The sequence below is a fragment of the Budorcas taxicolor genome, chromosome 16, assembly GCF_023091745.1.
Source record: "Budorcas taxicolor isolate Tak-1 chromosome 16, Takin1.1, whole genome shotgun sequence".
NCBI classification, from domain to species: domain Eukaryota; kingdom Metazoa; phylum Chordata; class Mammalia; order Artiodactyla; family Bovidae; genus Budorcas; species Budorcas taxicolor.
The window spans coordinates 24,705,326-24,731,385 of NC_068925.1; the positions used below are offsets into that span (position 1 = coordinate 24,705,326).

A 26,060-nucleotide genomic window follows, 5' to 3' on the forward strand; every position below is an offset into this window, starting at 1 on the left:
CATATTTTTGCAGACTTACAGGTTCTTGGGGTTCTGATTCTTCCCATGCTCCCCAACCATCATCTTCCCAGTTTGATTTACCTGTTTTGAAAAAGATGAAAAGCGCTTACTACGTAAAATATAGAGCTTAAGTTATTTTAAAAACACTTCCTCTAAACATAATAGAACCAACCTCATATTAAGGAAGAAAACAATGGTAAACTATACTAGGTCAGGATATTGCTATATGTAATAATATTCAGGAAATATCTGACCCGAATTTCCACATCTATGTAAAAGTGTGCGAGTTAGTTGGATTTCAGGATACTGGACATCAAGTTTACCCATATTTAAATCAAACTGCAAAGGTGACTTTTTAAAAAATCTTAAAATGACAAATATCTGTTACTTGATATACTAGACAAGTTAAATGTACACAGTGGCCAAAAACACACCTAAAACTTCACACAGATATCTTTCAGTTCAGTTCAGTTCAGTTGCTCAGTCATGTCCAACTCTTTGCGACCCCATGAATCGCAGCCCGCCAGGCCTCCCTGTCCATCACCAACTCCCAGAGTTCACTTAGACTCACGTCCATCGAATCAGTGATGCCATCCAGCCATCTCATCCTCTGTCGTCCCCTTCTCCTCCTGCCCCCAATCCCTCCCAGCATCAGAGTCTTTTCCAATGAGTCGACTCTTCGCATCAGGTGGCAAAAGTACTGGAGCTTCAGCTTTAGCATCATTCCTTCCAAAGAAATCCCAGGGCTGATCTCCTCCAGAATGGACTGGTTGGATCTCCTCACAGTCCAAGGGACTCTCAAGAGTCTTCCTCAACACCACAGTTCAAAAGCATCAATTTTTCAGCGCTCAGCTTTCTTCACAGTCCAACTCTCACATCCATACATGACCACAGGAAAAACCATAGCCTTGACTAGACGGACCTTAGTCGGCAAAGTAATGTCTCTGCTTTTGAATATGCTATCTAGGTTGGTCATAACTTTTCTTCCAAGGAGTAAGAGTCTTTTAATTTCATGGCTGCAGTCACCATCTACAGTGATTTTGGAGCCCAAAAAAATAGTCTGACACTGTTTCCACTGTTTCCCCATCTATTTCCCATGAAGTGATGGGACCAGATGCCATGATCTTTAAAAGTGTTTTAATAAGATATATCAAAGATTAAGAAAACAATTTTGAAATCAGATTGGTCCACTATTTTCCACCTTTTCCTGACACTCTGGGATTTCTCATACATAAGAACATTGTCTTGCATTAAAATAAAGATGTCCAACCACCACTGCAATGGGGAATTGAAAATCCCAAACTGGGGGCTTCCTTGGTAGTTACTGGTTAAGAATCTGTCTTCCAATGTGGGAGATGAGGGTTTGATCCCTGGTCAAGGAACTAAGATCCCACATGCTACAGGGTAACTAAGCCCACACACAGCAATTAGAGAAGGCCCACGTGCCGCAACAAAGACCCAGCACAAATTTTTTTAACAAATTAAATAAAAAATAAAAATCCCAAATTAATGAGTATATTTTTATATAATTATCTTTGAATTTATCTTAAACCATATCAGAAGAGAATAAATAAAGCTATCATTTTTAAAGGAACTATTAATATTCTGAACCAAACACCAGATACTCTATATGTATTACTTCAAATCAAATTAAAAAACAAATTAAAGTTTCCCTAAGTGTGAAAAGAGCAGATAGTTGTCTAATTATAAGTTTAGCCCCAGAATCAGACTACCTAGGTTCATCCTGGATCCAGCCCTTATCAGCTCTGTGACGCAGAACAGTTATCCTGTATTCGTAAGCTTTAGCTCTCTTCCTGTAACATCATGGAAAATGACAGTACCTACAGTTAGTGCGATTGCCATCAGCATGCTAAGTCCCCAGTGCCTGATACATAGTAAGTTCTTTTTTTAATATAAATTTATTTTAATTGGAGGCTAATTACTTTATTGTATTGCTTTTGCCATACATCAACATGAACCCACCATGGGTGTACCCGTGTTCCCCATCCTGAACCCCCCCTCCCACCTCCCTCCCCATCCCATCCCTCTGGGTCATCCCAGCGCACCAGCCCTGAGCATCCTGTATCAAGCATCGAACCTGGACTGGCGATTTGTCTCACATATGATATTATACATGTTTTAATGTCATTCTCCCAACATAATAAGTTCTTAATGCCAGTGATCAGGATTTAGCTATTAAAATACTACAAAATATAAATAAAATATTGTATTTAAACCAATCAGCCTCAAAATTCTGGAGGAAAAGGCAGCCTAAAAGATGGGACTGAACATGTTATCTGCTGACAGGGAGGAAGGAAGCAAAAAGAACTTCCACTTCTCTACAACGTTCCAAAAGCTGCTAAAATCAACTATATATTAGACGATAAAAAAAAGTTACAGTCTGGTACTTGAAATCTCTGCTCAATTAGCTCTGTGGCAATATCCCCGTCTTTGGTACTTAAACACCAAATAGCTACTTTATAATGTACCAAGCACACTGCTAGCCATATATTAAGTCCTAACATAGTACTAATCATTTGATTAACACTGTACAACTAATAGAAGATTTCCATAGACACATCAATTGAACAATTTAACAACTGTTCTGTTAAATACCCTGTGCCAAATCCTGTAGTAGAAACAGAGAAAAATACAAACATATGAACTCCTTTTCTTTTTAAAGAATCTGTGATCTAGTATAGGAGAGAGAGAAGTAATCGTCATGGTGATGGCTGTAACTGACTACTAAAGACTCTGATGCTGGGAGAGATTAGGGGCAGGAGGAGAAGGGGACGACCCAGGATGAGATGGCTGGATGGCATCATGGACTCGATGGACGTGAGTCAGAGTGAACTCCGGGAGATGGTGATGGACAGGGAGGCCTGGTGTGCTGCGATTCATGGGGTCGCAAAGAGTCGGACACGACTGAGCGACTGAACTGAACTGATGGAAACTCAGATGAGGCCATAAAAGAGACGAAAAACTACAGGGAGGAGTCATCTTAAATGAAATCTTATAAAAAGTGGCTAGATGGACTTCGCTGGTGATCCAGCGGTTAGGACTTCACTTTCTAATGCAGGGCTTCGGGTATGATTCCTGTTCAAGGAGCTAAGATGACAACGTGCCTTGGGGCCAAACATTTTAAACAATTCAATAAAGACTTTAAAAATGGTCCACAGATTTTTTTTTTAAAGTGGCTAGAAACTTTTCAAAGGCAAAGAGGCAAAAAAAAAAAAAAAGGCCATTCAGACAGAGGCTATCACGTAACAACAACTAACATGTATTCAGCATTTCTATACGCTTAAGTGCTTTACTGACATTAATTCACATAAGCACGACAAGGATCCCCTATTTCCCTCTTTTTTACAGAGAAAAGCAGATTGCCTAGTTTACATCACTTGCCTAAAATCCAGAGGATTAAATGGAGGGGCGGGGTTTGAATTCAGTTCTATCTGATTCCAGAGCCCACGCTGCCTAGTATTCTCCCATACTTACTCCTACGGCCTATGAATAAGAGTAAGATTAGGAAACAGTGGGGCTTACAAGTAAGACCAAAAGCAAGATTTCATTACATTAACATGGAAATATTCCCCTGATATTGAGACTTGGAAATTTCTTTTTTGTAACTTGGAAAACTACAGTTGCTCTTTGGCAATCTAAATTTGTTAGGCAATCCCTTTAGTCTGCTAATTTTTCTACTGCATAGAAAGCAACTGTCTTCTTATGGGCTGATGGTAACTAGGCCATCCAACTGATAATGTCTTTCGTATGAGAAAGCAAAATGTGTAGTAAAGCTTATTGCTCTAAGGTCCACAACTCAATGTTAAAACTGCTATAAAAATATTTATCAAATTACCACATTCTCTGGAAAAAAGTGCAGAATTTAAAGTACTTCATGAAGGTCAGCTAATCATGTATTCATTCATGCATTCAACAAACACAATACAGCATCTCTTCCGTGTTGGGCCCTGTGCTAAGTGACATACAAAAGCAAAATAAGCCTTCAAAGAGCTTAGTCTGTGCACATAACCTCTGTTGAATGCTGTTCAAAAGAAAACTATAAAATAATGAGATATTTCTCCTCCAAACTGGTAACAAAGTACCCAGCTCCATTCACAAATGACTCATTCAATCAGCAGAAGACAGCAGAAATTTTGACTATTAGCCCCTGCAGAGACCCAGTTCTCTCCATAAAGCACAATGCAAAACATTCCAGGAAGAAAAAAAACTCTGAGAAATACCTTCTTTTTACAAAACAGTGGCGCTCACGATGGTTTACCCGTCTCAATGTCTCTGACTGGGGAATTTCTATTAACTGGAGGGAAAGAAATATTAATCAGGCACCTCCCACTATCACAGGAATACATTTCCCCAAGGGGTCATGGTACAAAGAGGTTAAAGGAAGGTGATTGTGAAAAACAGAACTGTTACTTGGAGAGGTTAAAAATATTTTTGAAGGTTGGTTTAGAATTCTCTGTATTATTTATAATACTGTATGAAAATGCAGTCCAAATTTTAGTTAACTTAAAAATGAGGAACATAAAAGAAAAAAAAAATCAAAGATGGAAACATCAGTAAATAAGATACTACCTTCTGACTATTGTTACTCAGTGTCAGTGATGTAAAGTTTGTAGCCTCCTGACCTACTTTAAAATTCATCTGATACCGTTTTGCAGGCTGCTATTTGACAGCTACTCTTGAAGTATCAGAATCTTAGCACCTCACCAAGGTTATTTCTTATGTCCTCAAATATGAAAGCAGGTCAAGCACAATCTTCAAAAAGTTTATACTGAAAAAATAGCTGCTGAATGTCTAATAAAGATGCCATTCATATACAACATTTTATTCAGGTGGTCTTTCCTTCTGGTAACTTTTCTATGAGGGATGCTCTTCTTCAATCCATGTCATTATCAGTGTATTTTAATTGATTATTGATCAAAGTTGTGAATAACAAGAGCAATGTGTTTAACATTTGAGAACTGGGCCATTTAATGTCAATAAGGAACATTTACTACAAAACTTTAAGGTCTATAAATTTCTACATAACAGGAAGAAATGAGACATCAAACGATGATGGTCTGTTAGAATAAATAGATAAAACCTTCTATAAGCCAGGGTGATTTGAAAGTCCTAACTCTTGTATATATTAAGATGTAAGTCAGCTGAAACTCATTTGAAAAGATGTAAGTCCGATGTTAACGCATTTGAAAAGATCCTGATGCTGGGAAAGATTGAAGGCAGGAGGAGAAGGGGATGACAGAGGATGAGATGGTTAGATGTCATCACCAACTCTATGGGCATGAGTTTGAGTAAGCTCCGGGAGTTGGTGATGGACAGGGAAGCCTCCTGTGCAGCAGTCCATGGGGATGCAAAGAGTCAGACACAACTGAGCAACTGAACTAAAGTCAGTTTAACAAAATGTACTATCAAGGATGGAGACTCAAGACATAAACTTCTTTAGGGTGATCAGGATCCAGTGTAGAATTCCAAAAACCACACAATCACCCAGTTCACCTAATGAGCCAAGTGGCATGCTTTTCAGTCAAAGGCTAGGCTATAAATTATGGGGTAACTGTATGTATTCCCCCCCATTTATTAAATAAGTAAGTAGTAACCACCTAATCTCCAGAAAGAAATCCTTTAAATGACACTGTCATCAACCGCCTGTATCCTTTATCTGGCTTAAGTTCAATTCAACAACACTGATCAGAATATTAAGAAAATGGCATCCACATCCATTGCCTTTACAAAACTGGAGTTACAGTCTCTTCTGTAGCATGGCCTCTCTCAGTTCAGTTCAGATCAGTTCAGTCGCTCAGTCGTGTCCGACTCTTTGCGACCCCATGAATCGCAGCACGCCAGGCCTCCCTGTCCATCACCATCTCCCGGAGTTCACTCAAACTCACGTCCACGATAAGAGAGCCTTAAAATATCTTCAAAGAGATTAAAACAATGAATTAGGGATGACTGAAGTTTCAGGGTTGATCCCATCCTGAAAATGTGAGGCAGGCTGTCCATGGATGATGCTCGGAGGAATACTAGCTTCAAGGATAAACTTCAATGCCTATCTAATCTGATCTAAAATCTTCTGTTTTCCTCTGCCTGCCCTCCTTGTTTCTATTCTTTCACTTCATTAGCCTCTTCACTTACTGGAGGGCAGCCTTTAGCAGCACTGTCCAAAAAAAATGTAACACAAGCCACACATGCCCTGTTAAACTGACTAGCAGCCATATTTAAAAAGTAGAAACAGGTATAGTTAACTTTAATATGTTTTATTTAATATATATAGCCCCAAACATCATTTTAATATGTAATCACTATTAAGTTGTTCATGAGATATTTCACATTGGTTCTCTAAGTCTTCAAGATCCAATACGTATTTTACACTCAGAGCACATCTCAGCCGGGACCAGACACATTCCGAGTGCTCCACCGCACAGTACAAGACAGCACAGCTCTAGAACAACTGTTAGGTGTCTGGTGTCAGCCTGCCTGGGTTTGATACCCAGCTTTACCCCTGAGGAGTCATATATCCTTAGGCAATTTAATCTCTTTCCTCTCAGCTTCCTCTTTAGCAAAATGGAGTTAATAACTGTATCCATTTTTGTTAAGAGTTAAAAGAACAGTGCTTGGCACATACACACCCTTGATGGCTGTTAAAATGATTACTCTCCAAACACAGCACCCTCCTTCTTCATTCTTACTCTGTGCATTTGCCTATTCTGTATCTGTCAACTAATTTAAGTATTCCCATTTGTCTCCACCTCTCCAAATTCACCTTCTCCTTCAGGACTTGGGTTATTTATGAAGTTTTACTGCATCTATCAATGATCTTTCCCTCTTGTGAAACCATAGCATTTGATTATATTTTCCTTTCAGAATTATAAATTGCATTGGGTCATTTGTTGCATTGTTAACTTGTCTGGTTGATCATAAAGGTATACCGTGTCAATACAGCTAACCATTTAAGCCTTGGAGGACAAGAAATATACATACTGTGTGTGCTCAAACTCTTACACACACATATATGCATCTTCAAGAACACTGTAGGTACTTAAATATTTATATCCATTTAGGATATCAAGTCTTTGAAAATAACCTTCTAACCCAAAGGTTTCCCCATATATCCCTATAAAAGGAGCAGGATTTAAATTAACATATTTAAATATAGTAAGCAAATCAGATGTTGATTCTAAATATTTTACATTTCCACAGAAATACAAAAACATTTTATTTTTATCTTATATACAAAGACTTTATATTCCAAATCAAAACTATCTTTTGTAAATAAGTTTTCTATGTAAAATTATAAATATATATTGATAAATTTTGATAATTCTCTATTCCATTTTAGTCAGGAAAAATAATTAACAATCTTTAGCTTTAGTTTTGATTAAGAACACAAGAAACAGTATTTTTGTTCTAATTCAAGTCTAAATGGCAGAATTTGACTATGTAAAAAGATCCCCTAGAAATATTGTTGAATATAGTTGGCCTAATATGGATCAATGGATCTTTGTATTTGATAGATACACACACACACACACAAACACACACAACGTATATTTCAACATTTCAAAACAACACTTGTATCATTACTTTAAAAAGATCTTGCATCAGTAAAGAAAAACCAATACATTCATTCAATTAAGCATTTACTTTAAACCTGACTTTTTGGTAGGCTAGAAAAAATAATTACAAAGAACACTGAGTTCCCAAATAAACACCATATCATTTTGAAGGCAAAAAAGAACGCCCACATCGTTCTCAAAATGTGTCTGTATTTTATTATGCAAATATTCTTTTTGCCAACAGTGAATAAAACAGGTTATATTCAAAACAGCTAAGAAATGGCAAATATTGCCTATTGGAGACATCTAAAATTAGATCATGAGACTGCTTCCCTAGGTTTGTTACTTTAGTGCTATGGCTCACCTGCCAGATGTTGCTCCTAAAGCAGTAATTTTACAACTATAGCACAGCAGGGCAGCCTCAGCTCTAAGCCAAATATTTCAAATGTCCATGTTTCAACTGGGCTTTCCCACCTCATTTCCAGTACTGCCTACTGAAAAAAATGGCGCTTTCAAGTACATGAGATACGACTACTGAGCCTGTGTTTGAGAGCGGGGGAGCCGCAACTACTGAAGCCCTTGTGCTCTAGAGGCCGAGCTCCACAAGAGAAGCAGCTCCAATGAGGAGCCTGTGCACTGCACCTGGAGAGCGGCCTCTGCTCACCACAGCTAGAGAGACACCTGCACAGCAAGGAAGACCCAGTGCGGCCAAAGACAAATTTAAAAATAAAAATAAACAGAAACAATGAAAAGAAGTTTGCCAGTTTAGATTACTATGTTAGTCATAACTACTATGTCATTACTACCTCATTTGCTAAAATTACCCCTCATTCATATGTTATACCACACCTTGAATCATACTTGCTCTCTATTTAAACAAAATTCCTAAGCTTATCTCCAATCAACTTATATGATGTAGAAAGAAATAAACATGAACAAAATGAAGTTATAAGTATTAGTAATAAAAAGCAACAACCTCCTCATTGACAAGTAGTTTGACTTTTCTATCATTTTTTAATACATATCACTGAAGAGGACTATTTTGAACTGTCTAGAAAAACTGGCAACATAAACTCTTGTTCTTATCCTTATCAGGTAAATGAATAAAACCAATGACTTTAAAACATAAAATGTAACTACAACTTCCTCTAGGGAGAATTTTTTCCCTGAAGAGATTAGATTATACTGGTATTAAAAAAACTTGATATCATCAGTCATTTATAGTCACTGAAACCTTCAAACTATGGAGAAAACATTGTAATTCAAGCACCAAAAAATAATAAGATGTCTTTTAAGGTATATTTCCAATGAATGAATTATTTTACCAACAAAAGCTTAAATGAGAAATTCAACTTTTGCTTTTCACAGTTCTATTTAATTTAAAATATACATTATTCCAATTTGCTTCTGAACAGTCTGTCCTCATAAACTTAGTAATAGTTTCACATTTAAAAAGAACCTGAAGCTAAAAAGGAAAATGAATTCTAGAAGTGGGCAATTAATTTGACAGTATTTGCTTTCTTCAATATGAGTATGTCAAGATCGAAAACTAAATGGGAAACTGAAATCATTAAATGTTAGGAAAAAGAAAATTTAATCTCTATGATCTAAGAAAAGATCTTACTAGCACTGAAGCAAATTCATTTCCATTCTTCTAAAACAGGAAAAAGAAAATGTACTTATATCTATAAAGAGCACCAACCTCCAGAACCTATAACTTGTAAATAATTCGTAAGCTCAACAATTTTAGTTGGCTCTTCTTGGCCAAGCCACAGAAAGCATCACATAGCAATACAAAGGGAAAAAAAAAGCTGAAAGAATAGAGAAGCTGCTTAATTTCCTGTGCCTCAGAATTATTCATCTTTTTCTATTTCTAAAGAAATGGAAAATGGGAATATAAATTTTATATTAGCATATTCCTCTCAGCACATAAAAATAGGCAGCAGTCTAAAATGAGGAAGCCATCCCATTTTCAACAAACAGGAGTTTCTTTCAAAACACCATGATTAAATCAGACTAGGTCTGTAAGGCCCCTTCCAGTTCCAGATTTCTAAGGACTCCTGTTATCAAATAAGTGGCCTTCTTTATCACTCAAGGAGAATGTTTTGACAGTCATTTCAAAAAAGGACAGAACTGAAAATATCTTTAAGCAGAAACAGAGTGTATCCTCTTGCTCTAAAGGGCTTCCCTGGTGGCTCAGATGGTAAAAAAAAAAAAAAAATCTGCCTGCAATGCAGGAGACCCAGGTTTGATTCTGGGGTCAAGAAGATCCCCTGGAGAACTCAATGGCTGTGCACTCCAGTATTCTTGCCGGAGAAATCCATGGAGAGAAGAGCAGTAAGACAACTGAGCAACTAACACTTTCACTTTTCTTGCTCTAAATAAAGTTAAAAAAACACAAGTATGCTTCTTTTGCTCCAAATCTAAGAAATCTTTAGACCCATCCTAATAAAAACGATAAAAACAAACTGTAGACTTGAAGAAATTTAATATGCCCTATTCTTCTACTCATTTTATTTTTTAAAGGAAGTTACTAAGGGCAACAATATATTTTGTATATTAGATAGACTTTCTATATCGTTTATAGTTGTTTCCTACAACTTCATGTGTTACGAATTTACTATATCCAAAGCAGCATAAAATAATAAAAGATCAGGGAACGTAGGAGAAGGGGACAACAGAGGCTGAGATGGTTGGATGGCATCACTGACTCAACCGACATGGGTTTGGGTAGACTCTGGTAGTTGGTGATGGACAGGGAGGCCTGGCGTGCTGCATGGGGTCGCAAAGAGTCAGACACGACTGAGCGACTGAACTGAACAGGGAACGTAAATGAGGGTGAAGGTATATAAATACTGCTCACCAAAGCTAATTTCTGCAAATTCTAAAGCCAATTCAGTATCTTCCTTACTTATTCAATTCTAATATGATTGTCCCTGTGAGAAAACTTTCCTTATAGTTAAGGTAAATTCTTCCAATACCAGCTTAATCTTGCTATTACTTGTTGCTTAAAAAAAAAAAACACACAGATAAAATCTGATAATAACATTAGCATCGCCTAAGATCCATTTTTCATTATTGGAAGAGCAAAAATCAAAGAAACTGATGACACAGGAAGATGACAAGTGTGGGTATAAATGAGCATTTCTGTTTACCACGGACAGGAATAAAGCTGACCAATTTTTAGACTAACTATGTGACTGTGCTCAACAACTAAAATGTGAATTTCTATTATCCAGCAATTCCAATCCCAGAAATTTACATACAGAAATAGAAACATATTAGGTAAAGCATGTACAAGGATGCTTACTGGAACATTTTCTTGTAGCAAAAATACTGGAAATAATCTAAATGTTCATTGATAGGGGAATGTTTAAAACCTGGTAGTCTTCACTGAAATAACTGTACAGACATTAGAGAAAAAAAATGCTACAGTTATATACACAGGTTGAAAAAGAAATTGACATTTTTTGACACTGTCACAACAGTTGACATTAAAAATTAACCAAAAAAGTTCCAGAATGTACATTTTACAAAAATGAGGTTGTAATATAAAATGCAAAATAGAGAAATAAAACATCCCAACAGCATGTATGTTTACTGTCTAAGCAGAAAGTCTGGAAGATTCTCGCTAGGGCAGCACTTTATAATGACAGAATTTTCCATAGTGATGGTGGTGTTCTGTATTTGTGCTGTCCATTAGGTAGCCACTAGGTAGGTACATTGGAGAAGGCAATGGTACCCCATTCCAGTACTCTTGCCTGGAAAATCCCATGGACAGAAGAGTCTGGTAGGCTGCGGTCCATGGGGTCGTGAAGAGTCAGACACAACTGAGCGACTTCACTTTCACTTTTCACTTTTTCTTGCCTGGAGAATCCCAGGGACGGGGGAGCCTGGTGGGCTGCCGTCTATGGGGTTGCACAGAGTTGGACACGACTGAAGCGACTTAGCAGCAGGTAGGTACATGTGGCCACTGAAATGTAATTAGTATGACTGAAAAACTGGAGTTATTTTTACTTAGTTCCTATTAATTTATACTTAAACAGCCACATGAAGTTAGTGGCTACTATACTAAAAAGCTTAAGACTAAAGTTTTGACATCTGGAAGGGGGGATATGAGTAGCTAGAAGATAGATTTTATGTCCTATTTTATACACTTAAAAAAAATAGAGGCGATGTAATAATACGTGATTATCTCTCTTTACCTGAGAGTCTCTCTTCTGAAGAATTTATATGTGAGGCTTAGGCTCACATGATACAAAGAACAATGATCTGTGTTCAAAGAACTGTGTTTTGGTCACTTTTTCAAAGGAGTAATATGGTATGGCAGACACCTAAGAATTTCAAGAATTCTTTCTCATGAGGAAAGTTCATTTAGGGTCTCGATAGTCCCAAATGATATTAACACAGTAGTCATACAAAAACACTTACTGTCGTACAGATCCAGAACTGTCACTGTGTAGACCATTAGATACCATCTGAAGAATACCAATCTAAGGAAGATTACCTCCCTTTTTGATAGACACTGGAATGATGCTAAAGCTGAAACTCCAGTACTTTGGCCACCTCATGCAAAGAGTTGACTCATTGGAAAAGACTCTGATGCTGGGAGGGATTGGGGGCAGGAGGAAAAGGGGACGACAGAGGATGAGATGGCTGGATGGGATCGTCGACTCGATGGACGTGAGTCTGAGTGAACTCCGGGAGTTGGTGATGGACAGGGAGGCCTGGCGTGCTGTGACTCATGAGGTTGCAAAGAGTTGGACGCGACTGAACTGAACAAAGGCCACCCAACTGGTCACTATATTTCCACTTTCACCCACCATTCCCATTCATTCTCTTCTTTGCTAACAAAGAACTGTCTCTCAAATACTGACCTGGTTGTCCTATTTCTCAGTTCAAATTCCTTGCCCAGGTTGCCACTGCCACGTTTCTCAAGTTTCAGATTCCATCACCACTGCTCCTGCCTTAGTCCTGTCTTTAATTCTGAAGACCCTGATCTAGAGTTGTATGAACATCTCCCAAATGTTCCAAATCCATGTCCCAAATTCATACCTACCTCTAACTCTGAACTATAAAACCTACCCTTTTCAGAGCCACCAAATCCATCTCTCTGCAAATCAAATCTTGAAATGCTATACTTTTGCCTTACATCAGTGGTTACCCTCTGCCTATAGCAGAGATGCCCATGGAACTGCAAATGGATTACAGATGAGCCAAGACATTGATCCTCTCGGCTCTCAGGATAGCTTGGTAGCGCCTGGGGATGCTGAAACTTCTAGCAGGTCACTTCTCACCATGAAAAGCTTTGTTTTACATTTTACGACCTATTTCTTTATTATCATACTAATTTATATATTTTACTGTTAACACACAACATAAAAGCTATCATAACCATTTTTACGTGCACAGTAGTGTTTACTGACATTGTTGTGAAACAGAGCTTCAGAACTTTTCCATCTTGCAAATTTGAGACTGTAATACTCATTAAACAAGACTCCTTTTCTCCCTCTCCCTAGCTCCTAGTAACTACCATTCTACCTCCTGTTTGCATGACTTTAACTGCTTTAGATAACTCATATAAATGGCATCGTGCATTTATTTTTTTCAGACTGGTTACACACAGCATAATGTTCTCAAGGTCATTCATGTCACATGTGATATGATTTCCTTCTTTTTAACGGCCAAATAATATTCCATTTTATACATAAATATATATATATATATATATATATATATATATATATATATACACACACACCTCATTCCACTCAACCATCGATGGACATTTCAGTTGGTCCCACTCCTTGGCTTTTATGAACTATCCCTCTATGATTATGGATGTGCAAGTATCTCTTCTAGATACTATTTTCAGTTCTTTTGGATATACACCCCTAAGTGAGATTGCTCAATCATACAGTAATTCTATTTTTTTTAATTTTTAAATTCGGTTTTCCATAGCAGTTGCACAATTTTACAATCCTAGCAACAGTGTACAGAGTTCCAGTTTCTCCATATCCTTGCCAACACTTGTTATTCTGTTTTGAGTTTTTAAATAGAAGCCAAGCTAGTGAGTGTGAGGTGATGCCTTATTGTGGTTTTTATTTGCATTTCTCGTGATTCGTGATACTGAGTATCTTTCATATGCTTTCTGGTCATTTCTATAACATCTTTGGTAAAAAATCTATTCAAGTCTTTGCTCAGTTTTTACTTGTTATATTTTGCTGTTACTAGGCTGTAGAAATTAGTTATTCTGAATATAGATCCTTTTTCAGATATATGATTTGTAAACATTTTCTCCCATTCTGTAGGCTTCATTTTCACTTTGTTGACTGCATCTTTCAATTCACAAGTCGGATGGTCTGATACAGCCCCATTTACCTATTTTTGCTTTTTTGCCTGTATTTTTGGTGTTATAACCAAAAACCCACTGCCAAATCCAACGTCATGAATTTTCCCCTGATGCTTTCCTCTATGAACTTTATAGTGTTAAGTCTTACATTTAGGTCTTTAATCTTTTTTTTTGTTAATTTTTGAATGTGGTATAAGATAAGTGTCCAACTTCATTCTTTTGTATTTGGATATGCAGTTTTCCCAACACCATTTGTTGAATAGACTGCCCTTTCCCCCTTGAGTGGTCTTGACACCCTTGTCAAAAATCACCTGATCATATATGCAAGGGTTTATTTCTGAGCTCTCTCTAATCCATTATTCCATTACTCTGTCTTTATGCCAGTACCACAGTTTTGATTGCTATAGCTTTGTATACATTTTGAAAATAAAAAAGTAAAGTCCTCCAACTTCTTCCTCCTTCAAAATTGTTTTCACTATTCAGGGCCTAGGTCTCATTTTTTATGCATGTTATAATGAAAAAGAAAAAAAAAAAACTGGGAACAACAGCTCCACAGAATGTCTTCATGCTTTCTGATTATATACACCCCAAAAGAATTTTTCAATAATATGTACCTCCTGGACAAAAATGTAATTTCTGAAATACTAAACACGGATATTTTAATATAGTATTTATATCATCCTTTTAAATTTATTCAGTGGATTCTAAATACTTTTGGGAAATAATACCCACAAATGCCCATTTTAAAACTATTAGTGTCTCTAAGAATAATTTTATAAGTTCTTTTTTCTCACTGAATTCTTATCTTCATTCTATTTCCTCCACAGAATGCTATTTTAATGTAATACAGATATGTATCATCAGTCCAAAAGTTTTTCTGCAAAAAGAGTTAAGAATTGACAAAAAAAAATTTTCTTGGGATCTAAGGCTCTAAATATTAAGTTATCTTACTTGTTTTATTACAAGTATTATTAGAAGCAGATAATTGAAAAAACATACATTATCACAAACTTTGAGAAATAATTATTAAACATAAATAGCAAATATTATTTGGAAATCTCTTGTTGAGATGGATGGGAGGTGGAGTTTACAGAGACTTAAACACAAATTTCTGCTTAAATGCTTTGGAAGCAACTTACTATAATATTTAAAATGTGTGAGAATTAAGCCTTTGTGTAGTAAAGCAGAAGGTAGCGTGGGAAAGTAGGCATTTACTTAGGTGCATCTGGAAACTAGTCTATTTAAAACTACCTGTTCCCTACTAACCCTGAGCAAACTTCCTTGTAATTCCTAAGTATTCTTATTTCCTTTCTACTGCATAAAATCTAAATTCCTCTGCCAATGTCTCTCTTTACCCTACCATATCCCACTTTTCCACCAGAATTTACTATCTGCATCTTTCTGAACCCTACACTGTTTCACATCCCTTGCCTGGCCATTTTCTCTCCACCTGAACCTCTGTGAAACCATTAAAACATAGTGAAAACAGTTCCTTCATGAAGACTCTTCTGAGTCTACTATATAGCATGAGCCAACACTCCTTCATTCTCCCTCTATCATATGGCAAATTATAGCACAGCAGCTCTAACACTTCTTTTACATATTTATCTCCTTTATTGGCTCAAAGGTCCTTGAGGAGAGCGACCGATTTTATTTACATTTAGGACTACTTTGTACATAGTAGATGCTCAATAAGTACCAGCTGAATAAAGGAATTAACTAGTCATGTGTCAGTTTTGTCATCGACAGAAATTTATCTCCTAAGACCTCTTCCAACCTTAAACAGCTACTGAAGTGCAGTAACTAAAAATTTTCAGAAATTCTTATAAATATTCTACTTTCAGATTACTTTTCTCTCCCTATTATGATCACAAACAAATGAAAGCATTTCACTCAGCATAAAAAAATGGGTACTTTATACCATTTATAATATTCCAAATTGAGTCCATGACTTTAGGTTATCCTAAAAAGCATACTTTTCTTAGTGAATGAACAAATACAAACTTTAATTGATGACTCCAAGGTAATTTCCTTATGCTTTATCTTCTTCTATCTTTCTGATAAAAGAGCAAGAAGGGAAGTAGAGGCTGCTCTACCTCATTAGAATGTTAACAGAAAATTAACTTACTATTAGGTAGATTAATGTGCTGTGCAGTGCTTAGTTGCTCAGTTGTGCCCAACTCTTTGCAACCCCATGGACTGCAGCTTTCCAGGCCCCTCTGTCCATGAGGATGCTCCAGGCCAGAATACTGGAGTGGGTTGCCATGTTCTCCTCCAGACGATCTTCCCAACCCAGGGATCAAACCCAGGTCTCCCACATTGCAGGCAGATTCTTCACCAACTGAGCCACCAGGGAAGCCCAGGTAAATTAACAGATGTACAATATTATAATATGTAAATTATCTCCAAATAGTCTGACTCTCCCTATCTGTACACGTATTTCTTTCTTTCTCTCCCTTTTTTTTTTTTGCCTAAAAAAATGAAAGTCACTCAGTCCTGTCCGACTCTACGACCCCATGGTTTGTAGACCACCAGGTTCCTCTGTCCATGGAATTCACCCAGAATACTGGAGTGGGTGGCTGTTCCCTTCTCCAGGGGATCCACCCAACCCAGGAATCGAATTCAGCAATTATAAATATCAGAAAACTCTGGTATAGAAATCCAATCTCCCTGGAAATTGTGTCACCGTAGGCCAGGGGGGGACCTATACTATTGCCCATCTCCAAAATTTCAAAATATGAGAGCAAATTTTATGTATAAAACAGCATCTGATTGAGTAGAACCAGTTATTAATCGCTTGCAATAAGGGAGACCTGGGTACGATCCTTGGATTGGGAAGATCCCCTGGAGGAGGACATGGCAACCCACTGCAGTATTCTTGCCTGGAGAATTCCAAGGACAGAGGAGCCTGGCAGGCTACGGTCCATGGCGTTGCAAAGAGTTGGACATAACTGAGCAACTAAGAGCACAATTATTAACATTTATTAGTATTAATTAAAGACTGGGAAATAGGGTTCAAGATCTCTTTTAAAGCAATAGGCGACAGTCTCATTTTATAGTTGATGATACAAAGTAACACAAAGTCATACTGTTATTTATTCTCTGACAATTCAAACACAGAGGTGTAGTTTTGAGTTCAGGGTTCCCAGTACTTGGTCTCACTTTGTCAACAGCAGCCATCCACATTAAAAAAAGAAACAAACAAAATCATTAAACCAACAGACAAGTCTTCAAAATTATCAGCTGCCTAGGACAAATCATGACAAGTAATTCAGTTTTCTTTTTTTTTGTGGGAGGGGGCTGTTTACATATCCTCCAGAGATGAGCTGGTATAAGAAATTAAGCTATATAAGCTTGAGGCTTCCCTGGTGGTCCAGTGGTTAAGAATCCACCTTGTAAAGCAAGAAACTGTATGCAAGACAGCAAAAAAGACTCAGAGGTGTATAGTGGACTTTTGGACTCAGAGGGAGAGGGAGAGGGTGGGATGATTTGGGAGAATGGCATTGAAACATGTATACTATCATGTAAGGATCGAATCACCAGTCTACGTCCGATACAGGATACAGCATGCTTGGGGCTGGTGCATGGGGATGACCCAGAGGGATGTTGTGGGGAGGGAGGTGGGAGGAAGGGTTCATGTTTGGGATCGCATGTACACCCGTAGTGGATTCATGTCAATGTATGGCAAAACCAATACAGTATTGTAAAGTAAAATAAAGTAAAAATAAAAATTTTAAAAAATAAAAAAATTAAAAAAAGAAACTTAAGTTCTATCTCTGATTGGGGAACTAAGATCTTACATGTAGCAGAGCAATTGAGCCCATGTGCCCCAACTACTAAGCCTGAGTGTCACATCTAGAGAATCCGTGCTTTGCAACGAAAGATCCTTCATGATGCAAAGAAGATCTATCACGCAGCAACGAACAAAATCAAATAAATATTTTTTTTAAAAGACACATTCTGAAAGCAAAACTATATAAGCTAAATAAAATGATCACATGATTTCTGTTTCCCAATAATCATTTACAACAATAACAAAGTGAAGAAAAGTAAAACCAAATACCACCATAACTTCGTTTTTACAATGCAAATTTTCACCCTCACAAAAATTAAGGTTCAGATTTCCCTAAAGATGAACTCTTCACAAAGCCTGATGTTTTATAAAAGATGGGCAGAGTGATTACTGAGATCTGTAAACCAGTCATTCCAAGAATTCCAAGTAAACTATTTACAACAGGACAAGCTATTTTTCAGACTTTCGTTTCTAAATTAAAGCACCATTTTAACTGTAAAATACAGATCTGGCAGAGGGGTTCACTGATTAAGAGGTTCTTTCTCTACTTATTTTCCACTTGAATTGCTAGTAGCCACAATAATACCAACATACATATACCAAAGAATTTTATTTAAAAGGGTAATAAATTAAATATTTAAAAACTCACAGGCATATTATAAATTAATCTGATGTCTGGGGTATGATTATATTCCCAAACGCCTGGATCAAATTCATAGCCTATGGCTACTCTTCACTGTGTGACCCTGCACAAGTATTCAATCTGTAGCTGCCTAAATTTCAACATTCATAACTGTGCCATACAACATGGTAACCACCAGCCATATCTGACTATTTAAATTTAATTAAAATTAAGTAAAATTAAAAATTCTGTTCCTCAGCAGCAGCTGCCACATTTCAACGGCTAGTTCTGGCAAGAAACGACCATACTGGACAATACAGACTTGGTGATGAAAATAAACAAGATGAAAGGAATGCAAGTAACAAATGAGAAGAAAGGAAACGGTGACGGCTGTTTTAGATTACGTACTCCAAAAAGGTCTCTCTGAGATGCACTGGGCATGCAAGGATCTGCAGAGAACATCCAAGGTGGGGACAAGAGCAAGGGCAATGGTCTCAGGTACAAACGAGCTTGGTGGATTTCCCTGGAGGCTTAGACAGTAAAGAATCCACCTGCAATGAGGAAGACTTGGGTTCGATCCCTGGGTTGGGAACATCCCTGGAGGAGGGCATGGCAACCCACTGTAGTGGAGATTCTCTTGCCTGGAGAATCCCATGGACAGAGGAGCCTGGCAGGCTACAGTCCAAGGGGTCACAAAGAGTCGGACATGACTAAGCGACTAAGTGACATCACAGCTTTAACAACAAAAAAGTGTCTGAAGCATAAGAAATAAGGGGAGAAGAGTATGAGGTACAAGAAGCAGCAGGAAGTGGGGCCTCAAGTTCCTTTAAGCCATGTGAGAACTTTGGATTTTATATTAAGTTTAACTGAAATCACAGACAGTTATACAGAGAAGACTGTTATGATTAAACTGTCTTTAAAAGTTCACTTTGACAGCTTTTGGAACTAACTACAGGAAACCATTAACAAGCCTACAAATTAACAAGTCTAGAGAGGGTATGGAGAAAAGAGAACCTTCTTACACTGTTACTGGGAATATAAGTTGGTTCAGTCACTACGGAAAACAGTATGGAGGTTCCTAAAAAAAAAAAAAAACAACAACTAAAAATAGACCCGACTTATGACCCACCAGCAATCCCACTCCTGAGCATATACCCGGACAAAACTGTAATTCAAAAAGCTACATGCACCCCTATGTTCACAGCAGCACTATTCGCAATAGCCAAGACATGGAACCAATCTAAATGTCCACAAGAGATGAATGGATAAGGAAAATACTCAGCCATTAATAAGAATGAAATATGCCATTTGCAGCAACATGGATGGACCTAGAGATTATCATACTAAACAAAGTAAGTCAGAAAAAGACAAATACCATGCATCACTTACACTCGAAATCTAAAATACAACACAAATGAACGTATCTACAAAAGAAAAACAGACTTAAGGACACAGAACAGACTTGTGGTTGCCACAGGGGAGGGGGTTAGGAGCGGGAAGGATTGGGAGATTGGGATTAGCTGATACAAACTATCATACATTAAGAAAAAGACCAAAGCCAACCAGAGAAGCAGGACGATCTGTTAAAAGACCAGTAGTTCCATCGAGCACGTGAGACAAGATGGTGGCCGGGACAAGGGGATGGCATTGGGATAGAGGAAATGTGGTCTTTCCTCTGCATCCTTTATCTGCAGTCCTACGTCCACCATCATTCACAACCTGGCTCCTCGGAACAGGCAAATTTACTTTTTAACTCCTCTCCCGCCCTTCCCCTGAAACTGTCCTAAGGTCCTAGTCACCTCCATCCTCCCAAAGCCAATGAATGCTTTTCCATCCTCATCCTAGCTGATCTCTGCTGCATTCACAACTACTGACCATTCCCCCCTTTCATCGGATTCTCTCTCACTTCTGGGGCATTACTTTCATCTAGTTTTCCTCTTTCTGTTCAGTCTTCTTCCCATTCACCTCTATTTGACTTAAACTTCAGCGCTCCTCTATGGTTACATCTTCAGTCCTGCATTCATTTCACTATATTCATGACCCTTGAGACGGACTGACACTTTTTACCGGTAACTCCTGAGTTAACACCTCGAGGCCAGGGATCCTTATTAAGTTTTAGACCTGTTCGACTGGACACTGCATACATTTGAAACTGGACAAACTAGAAGCACTTAAGATGTAAAAGATCCAAAACCAATCTCCTTCTTTCCCTTTCATTAGAAACCCTTGCCCAAGTCAAAAGCCAAAGGCAACCTCACCTCTCTCTCACTCACCAGCTACAACCCCCAGCACCAGATCTTCACTAGGTCCTGCAGATTCTTTCTTAATATCTTCCTGATCTAGCCACTGATCTCAAGTCCTGCTGAAGCTACTTTAGTCCATGCTTGCATCACTTCTGCATGGGTTATTGAAATATCCTCAGAATGAAGTTCCCTGCTTCCTATCTCTCCTCCATACTGCTGCCAACACACTTAACAAGTATGCAAGAACTTTGCTGATTCCATTAAGGACAAATTTTATCATATCATTTCTTTGCTTAACGTCTTCAGATGCATCTGACTCCTTTCACAAGGCTTTTCATGATCAAGCTCCTTATTACCTTTATGGCTCTTTTCCTCACACCGTCCTCTTCAGTCATTCAGCCTTTCTTAGCTAAATATCATGCCATTTCAGGCCTCCCTTCCTCTACAGGTGCTATTCCCTCTCCCCTATTCATCTAAGGGCCACTTCAAAGGTAGACTTAAGTACCCCCACTTTAAAGACTGTATCTCCTAGTGCCATATGTATATATATGGTTCACACTGTACAGGAAGGGTTAACTTATTTGTCCCAGTAAACTATACTGCTCCTAGAGGACAGAGACCATCAGTATCACTTGATTGGCAGCACTATCGACCGGCACAGAGCTAATATTCATAAATAGGTGTGATTTGATACCTTCCAAATTTTAAAACCGGAGAGAAACTTATTTACTGGGCTTTTCATCACCATTCCAATATAGCACAAAGTAACAGCACTCTGGACATACGGCTCTGCAGTAAAATGGAAACAAAAAAACTGACACTCAATACATACCCCCTTTAAAAGGTAAAACGTAGGAAATTCTAAGGAATTCTGCTGCAGCTAATAAACAGACTTGGGGTTTTACACTACGTGGGCAAGTCACGCTGTTTGATGATAATAACAGGCAGAAGGCTTCTCATCTCATTAACTTTTCATGGCCAAGCTGCTGTGATTTTAACTCCTGATGTGGCTTCTCCCTCCCTGACAGGTTATTTTCCTTTATTTGGGAGCCTCCAACTCACCACCTTAGGAGTCTCTCACTTGTCAATCACTTATTTTCTAAACCTGAATGGGAAGAAAGGGCATGGAAGAAGGCAAAGAGTGGGCGATGCCAGACACTTTCGGAAAGGGAAGCAGCAGAAGGCCACACAGTCCCAAACACGGAGGAGCGTGGGGGCTGAGGCGAAACCAGGCTAGCGCGCTGACAGCTGGCGAGGAGTCGGGAGGAGGATGCGATCACGGGGCAGGCGGTGTGGAACCGGGGACCCCGGCCGGAGGGAGGGGGGGAGACGGCGAAGAGACTCCGAGAGAAAAGCAGGAGTTGGAGGGTGGGGAAGTGGGCTAGGCAGAGAGCAGAGCAAGTCAGACGCAGTGTTTGGCCAGAGGGCGGAGTGGCTTAGGCGACAGGAAGACAACACCGACGCAGTCGGGGCAGGCGGACACGGCTTCAGGACGCACGGCAGGGGATCCGCGCGGAGAGGAAAGGGGAGGCGAGGGAGGAACTAGGAGCGCCGGGGCGGGCGGGAGACCCGAGCCCGCCGCGCAGGTCCCACGGGAGGAGGCGGGGAAGGGAGCGGCGAGGCGGGGGCACTTACTGGGGTCCCTCCTCACGGCGCCGCTGGGGGTCTCCTCCCGCAGATGAGGGAAGAGGAAGTCCCGCGCAGCTTGGAGGTCCTGGAAGGAGCAGAACTGGACAATGGAGCAGGCCATGGCTCCGGGAACCCCGCTCGGGCATTCACCTTACCTCACCACGCCCTGCCCCCCGCCACCCCGCCGCTGCTCCAGCCGCCACCGCGGAGCCCGGAGAGCTTCAGCCACGCAGGGGGCGGGGAAGCCAAACCGGAAGCTGTCAGCGCCCTCGGCTCCGCCGCCCGGAGCACTGCGCATGCGCGGGACAACCCAGGCGCCCTGGCGGGCGAAGGCCGAGTCACCTGACCGGCTGCGTCCGCGGGGTATAAAGTCGCGGTGGAGGCCGGGATCCGGCTTTAGTCCGGGTTCTGCATCCGCACCGGGGATGAATCCTTTTATTCATTCTGGCTCTTAGCCAGAGGTGACCTCATTGAACGTTGTCTACGCCGGCCTTTGAGCCATTTAACCGGTCTTCTGGATGGCCTGGTAGAGAATAATACCTGTTAAGCTACTGCCAGGCCAGTGGGGGACGGTATCATGCAAGTATCTGAGTTTGAAAAAATCGTTTCTGTTCTGGAAGTCAGCCCCGTCAAGCCTAGTTTTAAACGCCTCATATAAATTCTCGTCACACTATGCACGCCTAATACAGTACGTATTATACTGTATTGTACTCTATTGTTTTCCGACATCCGTTTGCTTTTTCATTCGTTTCTCCGTCCATTCAACAAATACATTGCTCCTCTTCTGTGTCAGGCACTCAAGGCTTTCAGTATAAAGCAGAGGCCAAAAGAGGTGGAATACTTGTTCCATGGAGCTTAAAATTCTGATGGTTGACATGGATAGTAAGCTATTAATTACTCAACTATTTTACTGAAATTATCATGATGCTAGGAAGAAAAGAAGTAAGTTCATAGCATAACAGGGAACCTCACCAAGTTCTTGTTTTGTTTTGTTGGGATGGAGGTGTTGCCAGTTTCAGGAACAGACCCTTGTAAATTCCTGAAGGTTGGGATGTCATTTTGTGTCTTTTAAATTCAGTGTCTCTTCCCAGGACTTGGCACATAGTGCTCAATAAATATTTCCTGGAGGAATAAATGAAATGGAATGTGTTCATAAGGTAAATAGAATAACCCACTTCTTTTACAAAGCACTTTATATTTTTAAAAATATTTTTCCACACACTGTCAAGGTAGGTAGTCACAATGCCATCCTGAATGTGTCTTATCTCAATTTTTTTAAATGAAATAATATATGTGTGTGTATCTGAGAAGACCCTTATGTTATGCAGTTGCTAAGTTGTGTCAGACTCTGCATGGCATGGGCAACAGCTTGCCAAGCTTCCCGGTCCTTCACTATCTCCCTGAGATTATTCAAGCTCAGGTCGATTGGGTTGTTGATGCTATCTAACCATCTCATCCTCTGTTGCCCCCTTCTCCTCCTGCCCTTTCCCAGCATCAAGATCTTTTCTAATGAGTCAGCTCTTCGCATCAGGTGGCCAAAGTTTTGGAGCTTCAGCATCAGTCCTTCCAATGAATATTCAGGGATGATTTCTTTAGGATTGACTGGTTTGATCTCCTTGCTGTCCAAGGGACTCTCAGGAGTCTTCTCCAGCATCACAGTTGGAAAGCATCAATTCTTTGGCACTCAGCCTTAATGGTCCAACTCTCATCTGTACATGGCTACTCAAAGAGAAGACCCTTTAAGCACATTTAAATGATTTTTCTAAAAAGTAAAAGCTGAAAAAAATGACATTCCTTTTTGATCTCGTAAGGGGTCACATGGCACTTAGAACTGGATTATGTAAGCTATCAATAAGACGTCATTTTGTTACATGAAAAGGGACCCCTTCCAGGGCCCGAGAATGGGCTGACACATGGAAGTGAGTTGTCTGAGGAAACACAGGTATTGACAAAGTGAGAGACTTTATTGGGAAGGGGCGCCCTGGTGGAGAGCTGCAGGGTAAGGAAACCCAGGAGAACTCTTCTGCCATGTGGTTCACAGTCTTGGGTTTTATGGTAATCTGGTTGGTTTCAGGTTGTCTCTGGCCAATCACTCTGACTTACGGTCCTTCCTGGTGGTGTGCCTGTCACTCAGCCAAGATGGATTCCAGCAAGCAGGTTTCTGGGAGGGTGGCAGGACATATGGATTGGAGTCTCTTCTCTCCTCTTGACGTTTCCTGAATTCTTCTGGTTAATGGTAGCTTGTTAGATCCTTATTCCTAGCCAGGACCTCCTTTTGTAAGGGTAACTCATGCAAGTGATTACTATGGTGCCAGGCCAGGGCAGGCAGTTTTAGTTGGTAGTTCCCGTAACAATTTGATGTAACTAGCCGTCCGTCTCAAAAAAACATATATAATGGTGCTTTGACTTTTAATTAGTGGAACAGTTCTCAGAGTTTTCTGAGATGCCCTTTTGAAAGGAAAATAATTTTCACAAAATAGAGTAGATAATTTTATCAGATGAGGGGCCAGTTCTTAATGTCTAAAATATATAGTTCGTTTAAATGTACTGAGGCTTCCCTCATAGCTTAATTGGTAAAGAATCTGCCTGCAATGCAGGAGACCCTGGTTCAATTCCTGGGTCCCTGAGAAGGGATAGGCTACCCACTCCAGTATTCTTGGGCTTTCATTGTAGCTCAGCTGGTGAAGAATCCACCCACAATACAGGAGAGCTGGGTTCGATCCCTGGGTTGGGAAGATCCCCTGGAGAAGGGAAAGGCTACCAACTCCAGTATTCTGGCCTGGAGAATTCCATGGGATGCAAAGAGTCAGACATGACTGAGTGACTTTCACTTTTACTTTAGATGTACTACAAAGTTCCTTCAACATCAAAGACCTACAATTCTAACATCAAATCTTGCAGAAAAGGCAAACTTTCAGTGCTTCCTTCTTACATCTGGAAAAAAAAAAAACCACTTCTTCAGATTAGCCCTCATGATTAAATCCTAAAATATGACACCAAGACCAAACTAGAATAAAATTTAAATTTCGAGTCTTAGTTTTACAAGATGAGCAAAGAACACATCACACTTTTGGAAAGGATACAGTGTCGTTCCTTGAAAACCCTTCAAGTTCCTATTCAGGTAAATGCATTTTGTAGAAATAACTGCCCTTGGCTGATTCAGCTGGTCTTTGTTCTGCCCTGAGGCATTCATATATCTCTTGCGTGGCTGCTATTGAATGGCATTACTGCTTAGTGTCAATTGTGAAGTCCCTGACTTCCTTCCAAGTAGTACTGAAAAGACTCATTCATGTCTGCTTTTAAGGATGCTGGATCCCCTTCACAGAAATTACCTCGTATTGGTGAATGGAGCTTTTCCGCCCCAGGAAGTTGTAAACTGCAGGGTGATGCCTCTGGAGTTCTGCTGCCATGGTTTCAGTGAAGTGTGGGAGGTTTGTGTTATGCTGTGAGGATCAGTAACCACACAGCCATGAGAAAGCACTTTGCAGAAAATGTGCAGGCTTTCTGGATCCCAGCCTAGACAGTGTCTCTGTGTTCAGAAGCTAGGAAGAGACTGACCAAACAATCGCCAAGAGGGGAACAAATGCGAGCTCCCTCAGGATCTGTTCCTGAGAGTTAGAACACTGGTAACTGTTGCAAAGAGAGAGATGCTCACGGAGCACCAGAGGCCAATCCTTGCCAATCTTTAACAGCAGCCAGAGACTGGAGGGGCTGAGAAACAGGATGGGCAGCAAAGTGTGAATGAGCGAGCAATGGACTTAGAGTCAAGAGACTAGTTTCCATCTCAGCTAGAACTGCTAGTAGGTCACTTGGACTTGGGCAGTTCATCTTGCCTTGCTGGGCCTTAGTC

The 26,060-nt window shown here is 39.7% G+C and overlaps 1 protein-coding gene across 1 annotated transcript in view; it reads right to left on the minus strand.

Moving 5' to 3' along the window:
• The window catches only part of RAB3GAP2 (RAB3 GTPase activating non-catalytic protein subunit 2), a 102,003-nt gene extending 79,672 nt beyond the window's left edge, over positions 1-22,331 (minus strand). The window contains exons 1-2 of the mRNA XM_052653706.1: positions 22,217-22,331; positions 20-81 (exon numbers count right to left, since the gene is read on the minus strand). Of these exons, the coding sequence (XP_052509666.1) occupies positions 20-81; positions 22,217-22,331 (177 nt within the window). The remainder of the gene's footprint in view (positions 1-19; positions 82-22,216) is intronic.
• Positions 22,332-26,060: the final 3,729 nt, after the last annotated feature.